A 6,457-nucleotide genomic window follows, 5' to 3' on the forward strand; every position below is an offset into this window, starting at 1 on the left:
CTGAAACCTGCAGACACAAAAAATATGATGGAGTTAAAAATAACAATAAAACCGCTACAGAGAATAAATGACTAGAACTAGGCAATAGTCATATGTAGAAAGACTTAAAAGCTTTCAAGGCAGAGACATTTATAGGAATTGCTTCCAAGATACACACATCAAAGAGAGCAGAACAATGGAGGTTTGTTTTATCTCAGCAGGGAGCTGCTTTATACAAGAGAAATCAAGGAGGTGCATCTGATTTTCAATACAATGGGAGATCTGGGCTATCTTAGCAGTTCACACCTCCTCAGCCCCCCCTGAGCCCAGGTGGCGCCAGGGGAGGGACAGAAACCTCTTTGGGCTTTAAAAAGGGTAAGAGCAGCCCCCCTTCCCTCCTTATTCTAAAACCTTTCTCCAGGAAAATGGTCTCATCAACCCCATTTCATCACCAGATTTCTCTGTTCTATGCATTTCTTTTCTGGTTTTAATTTTGTAGGCAATACACACTGGAAGCAGCATCAAATACTTCAGGCAAATTGTTTGAAGGCAGATCGCTTAAAAAGAAGTCACCACACACATTCCACTCTGGGACCCACAGCTGGGAAGTAATCAGGATTGTCTCCCACATGTGTAAGTATGGAGATTCTAAGATACTCTTTTGTAGCTAGATGCAATGAAGCAACTGAACCTCTGCTTGCCCTTAGCTGAAGGGCAGTGTCAAAACTTCATTTTCTTTTTGATTAACCCTCAGATCAAGTAATTTAAAGGAAAGGGAAATGCTTCTGCCGAGTGACACTAATTTCAGTCTGATTCATTTTACAGTGTTGTAAAAACAATTATGTGCCTGGCACCCTCCAGAACATTAAACACTGTTCAATAACCATCAGATGTAGTGAGATGAAACTGATACAGCTTGTTAGAGCATAAACTTATTGAAAATGTGCTTTGTAGCCAGACAAGTTGATGGTGCCTTTTTTTTTTTTTTTTTTGGTAATGTAAGCTTGGTCAATTCTCCCCAAGTTAAATAAAAAGGTATAGTTATTACAGTTGCTTATGGCCAAGTTTTCCTTTTCATTAAAGAGAGTCATTCTGATTCAGGTATTTAAATGAAGTTGCTAGATTTTCAAAGGTACTTGGAGATTACAGGGGCACATTTCAGAGACTATGGTGGGGCCAAACTTTCATATGAGTGCCAGGACAGATTTTGAAGTAGTTGGCAATTTCAGGAGCCAGATCTTCAGAGGGGTTAGCTTCCATTTGGATTTAATTTTTCCCATGTTTTACTTCTATCATGGACTTTTCTCCCCTGGTAGAACTGGGCACCCACTCTACTGCCAGTGTGCTGAACTCTTGACATTTGGGTCCTTTGAAAATATTAGGTGCTGTTTGCTGGGCACTTTTATACCAAGAGGACAGATTTTTAGATGCCTAAATAGGAGTGTTGATTCAAGTCACTCTCGTGTGTTTCCTCAGTGTCTCTCTGATGTATCTCCTCAGCAACCCAGGATAACAGTGACCCAGGGAGTGATGTCAAACTGGGGAAGAAGAGTTTGGCCCAGAAGCTGCCTCTTTCAACTTCAGTGGGTGACCATATTCGCCAACATAGGACCACTTTTAGCCAGGAGCAACTGGCAATTCTAGAGCAGCAATACTCCAAAGAAAGCTACTTATCCAGGGCCAGGAGGTATGAATTGGCCAGTGCTCTGAACCTACCTGAAAGCACCATCAAGGTAAACTGTCATTTTGGAGACTAGTCAGACGAAGACCCCAGAATGTAAAGGCCATAGGCTCCCCTGCTTTGCCCATGAAACAATATAAACTGAAGCATTTTCTAAGTAACATCCTTGTTTATTAAATTCCATGACAAACATTTTGGAGTAGGACATAAACCAAGGCAGGAGTTGATCCAAGCAGGTACCTAATACTGAAGAAATCTGGATTCTGTTCTGCACTCTGTTTGTGACTGTGCAACACTGAGAGAGTCTCAGCTTTGCCAACCACAATTTTATTGCTAGTCCACCTCTGTACCTCAGTTTCCCCATCTGAAAACAAAATCCACATCAACCCTCCCCTCTGCCTTCTGCTTTGGTAGGGTTGCAAGGCCTGACCTACTAATGTTTACATGGTGCTTTGATGGACAGTGCTATGGAAGTACACAGAATTATTGTTTCTTTACACAGGTGTGGTTCCAGAACCGACGGATGAAAGATAAAAGGAAGAGATACTGTCTGCCTTGGCTTCCTCCTCTAGACCCTATCTTAAACAGGTCCATGAGCCAGACCTCCTGTATATCTTACCCTCTACCATCTCAGCTCTCTACTTCCAAGTACTTAGGCACCTTCCTAACATTTCTGAGGCCTATGGATAACCTATCATTTCTCCCTCCACCTTTCCTGGTACCAAATTTCCTTCCCACTCTCCAATATCCCTCTCTCTATCAGTCCCCAGGAGTTTGCCCCACCACCTGTCATTGCACTGAGAGTAAAGATCTTGGAAAAAAGCAAGATAGCAACTCAGCCCTTTATGAATCCAAATGAATCTCGACTCTAGCTTGCTGTCCTTAAAATAGGGTTAGAGGCTTCCTGTAGAAGTGGTTTCCATGCACTGGTATTTTATTAGAATTATTTTAAACAGGAGCTAGTACGGACTCAGGGCAGCAAAATGACTTTGAATTAGTCAGCAACCATCTGTATTAAAAATATGAAAGGTTTTAGGTATATTCTGTAGTGGAATGTTTTTCCTTGAAACTCAGACACATTTGTCTCGCAACAAGGCTAAACAGAGGTAACACCAACTGATTCAAAATCAGATTGATGGCATAGACCAAATTCATCCTTGGTGCAACATTGCTGAGGTCAGTGAAATTATAGCACCACAGACAAATTCAGCTCTATCAAACTTAACTCTAACATAAAACTAGGTAATGTAAAAAAACCAAAACAAAACAAAACAAAAAAATCAAACCAAAAAGTGGTGATGGGGCATTTATTTCCCATGTGTTTCAAATTATGTGTAATTAAGTGGGACAGAACTGATACTGGCAGAGAAAATATCTCCAACAACATAACAGGAATTAAATCCAATAAAGAAAGCTATGAATGACAAGGGAGGTTTTTAAAGTTTCAAATTGGAGTTAGGAGTTGAATTCCTATTGGCATTTATTTTTTTAAACTTTTTTTAAAGGTGTGCTGTTTGCTATAGTGAATCAACACAGCATAGGTAGTGCAATATTCAGAAGGCTGGAGTGATCTGATGCAATAAGGGGCCAGTTAACTTTGTAGATGAAATATGGACAATGTAATCTTTTTTTTTTTTGCATTAAATAAGCTACAGGTTAATTTGAAAAGCGTGGAAGTTTCATTCCTTTGTGATCAACTTTTATGTTAGCGATGAATGCAATTCCTTTATTTGTGAGAATGTAAGAGGGTTTAGTGGTAAAGGTTTCAGACTAAGAGATCCTTTAGGAAGACAGCTTCTCTACGTGAGCTGCTGAAGAGTGTTCTCTATTGAAAAGCTACCTCATACTTGACTCAGAGGTTTTGCCTGTGTGCACATCAAGAGACACTAAGAGCAAAGCCTTAAGGACATGACAAGGTATGTGCGAGTCCTAGGTGGTTCAGCCCAACATGCTGCTGAGCTTTCTGTCCCCAGTCCTGCAGATGAGCTTCAGATCATATATACATTTAAGAGTATACTTACTTAAGTGGGTGTTTTGCTGGATTAAAACCAGGGCCTGAAAATCTGCTGGAGTATACCTTTATCCCAAATCTTCCATGGTTTAATGTTCTGAAAGCTATTTCCCTTCTTAACACTTGTTCTTTTATCAGACACTTGTCTTGCAGAGGCCTTACAAAAATGATATGAGAATAATTCAAGGGATGGGGAGGAGAAGAGCTGCTCTGTTAAATAGGAGCAGAATTGAAGGCAGGCAGGCATGATTAAGCCGACCAGTTATTAAATGGACCAGAGAGGCCTGAAAAGGACTACTAATCTTGGTTCTAAAGACAGAATAAGAGGTGGTGCTTCATACATCCATTGAAACAGCAGATGAAGAAAACAGATATACAGTAAGCCATCCTTTAACTATCGTAGATGGAAGACAAAGGGCTTAAGGCAGTATTCATGGAGCAGGTGCTAATTACAAGCATTCTCTGTTTGCCATGCAGCTGCAGACTGTCCTTTAAAATAAAAATGCTTCATTTTATACTATGTTTGTGTGTGATGCTGTGTATTCACAAAATGCATCTCTCTATTATTTCAATTTATGAAGTTTTCCTTCAGTCTCAACTAATTAGTCAACAGAAGGACTAGTGTATTTTATAACTACAATCATTCCCTGTATTTATTTTATTTAAGTGGAGGCAATGAATATCTTTGATAGGATGTTTCAAGTGTATTTTAATCTCTGATCGTTTAAAGAAAGTATTTGTAAAATGTAATTATTACTTGGTTTCAGAGTTACTTATCAGAGTATTCTGCACTCAAAACATGATCACATCCAATTTATCAAGCTGTAATTAGAAATGTGCCACCTTCATCTCCAAAACACCCCTACTGAAAGCCTGCAGATAAAGATATTTATCTTATTGATGATGATGATGATGACCACTGCTGGTTGAGTATCTGAGAGAAATTCACACAATTGATTTGCTGACTAATGGGGGAAATTGCCCCAGTCAATCAAATATTATTCAATCAGCTTTCTAAAATGCTTTTGTAGACCAAATTATGTACTAATAGTGTAAAGGTTAAGCTTTTGTAAACAAACAAACAAAAAAAAGATACCCAACATGAAAAAAAACAAACAAAAAAACCCCTCACTATTTGCAAATGAGAGAATCACCTTAATTAATACCAAATGTTACCAAAAACTCATAACATTTGCACTAGACAGCAGTTCTGTTACTGTTAGCAGAGAAAATTTGTAGTCTCTAGATCAGAGCCTCACAAAGAAATGGGATTTCCAGAAACCTTATTTAAAACAACATTTATTTGTACATTTCAAGCCCATACATAAATGGTATGCAATCTTCAACAGGTTTTTACATTTTTTTTTTTTCCAAAAGTCCCTTTAACATGAAATCAGATATTATTCTGCCCCGCTTGGCATAACACACTGTTAGCAGTTCACAAAAATTTGAGCCATTCCCAGAGGAAATGGACCCCATATGTATCATTGGTACCTCTGAGGAAGAGATTGCTTTGAAGTGATGATGCCTCAGCAACAGCCCAACCAACTCTTACCACAGAAAACTGGTCTGCAAGTCCAAAGAAACTGGCTGTTTCAAAAGTCATGGTCCATAAAGCCCTTCCTACAGTATCTTTTTTTTTACAAGCATCTCAACCTGGATCACACCTTGAATGTGTGTGATGGAACAGTGGCAGCTGGGGGATTAGAAATTAAAATAATTTGTCCTCCTTTGAGCAATCTCTGCACATTCCCAAGTGTAAGACCAGTAACCTTAAGATTAAAAGAGAATGAAACGATCTCTCTTGGAGCATTCCAGGTACGTCACATTCATTAATGCACCTTAATTATAGCACGTTAAGTTTAGTACTTGGATAACCAAGTACTAAACCAATGCTGGGTAGCGCTGGTGCATGGGTATTTGCAGATGCTAACTGCACAGTAGCTTAATACTACGCAGTAGTGTATTTGCACGGGTTTTGCCTGGCACACTACTATGCTGTGTTATTAGGCTGCTGCGCAGTTAGCATCTCGTGTAGACACCTTCTACCTACTACTGTTAAAGATCCCAGATCATAAAGAGAACACCAGTATAAAACAGCCTCTTATAACACCCATCATTATGGACTCCATACTTATTAATAAGAAAATTAGCTACTAAAACAAAACACACTACTTTGTCATACTAACTGAAATTCCAAGAGGTGAAATGACTAAATCAAGTAACCAACCACACAATCTTGTTGCTAAAGTTACTGACCTTCCTCACCTCCTCTTAATGATGCTCATTTGTTCTGTCATGTCTAATATGAGACTATATATTCTTCAAGCCGGGACCCTTGCCTTCCTCCCTGCATCATAAAGCACTTTGCACATCTTTAAGCATCATACAATAATAAATAGGTGTTACCATCTTGATCTCGCTTCCTCAAGCTAGTTTTTTGTCTATCCTGGAGAATCATCATTCTTTTATTTATATTTCTATTCTTACTGATCTCAGCACATCTTTAACAGAGATGTGTGTTCCTTATCAGCAGTACTTCCATTTCCTATCCTGTTCCTACCCACATTCTTAGGTCCACTCAGCCATCCATTTACTCTGCATTGCAGCTTTCAGCATTATTATCAATGTAGCCATTGTTGTTAACTTTATTTTAATATATATTTTTGTTAAAGCATCAAAAAACAAATCTACCTGTTCATAAATTCAGCCCGACACAGAAATAGCCTTTTTCCATGAGGTATCTTCCCTCAGATACTTTAGGCCTCATTGCCACTGATCAGATG

The 6,457-nt window shown here is 38.9% G+C and overlaps 1 protein-coding gene across 1 annotated transcript; it reads left to right on the forward strand.

Moving 5' to 3' along the window:
* Window positions 1–400: 400 nt before the first annotated feature.
* Window positions 401–4,158, forward strand: LOC102559053 (homeobox protein XHOX-3). The gene is made up of 3 exons (XM_006277912.4): window positions 401–612; window positions 1,480–1,712; window positions 2,163–4,158. The coding sequence occupies exons 1-3, from the start codon at window positions 609–611 to the stop codon at window positions 2,517–2,519; spliced, it is 594 nt and encodes a 197-aa protein (XP_006277974.1). The 5' UTR covers window positions 401–608; the 3' UTR covers window positions 2,520–4,158.
* Window positions 4,159–6,457: the final 2,299 nt, after the last annotated feature.

Source organism: Alligator mississippiensis, chromosome 4 (genome assembly GCF_030867095.1).
Source record: "Alligator mississippiensis isolate rAllMis1 chromosome 4, rAllMis1, whole genome shotgun sequence".
NCBI lineage: Eukaryota > Metazoa > Chordata > Crocodylia > Alligatoridae > Alligator > Alligator mississippiensis.

Coding starts and splice junctions, on each gene's coding strand:
- LOC102559053 (XM_006277912.4), top strand. Junction 1,713..2,162: donor TACCTGAAAGCACCATCAAG/GTAAACTGTCAT, acceptor TTCTTTACACAG/GTGTGGTTCCAGAACCGACG.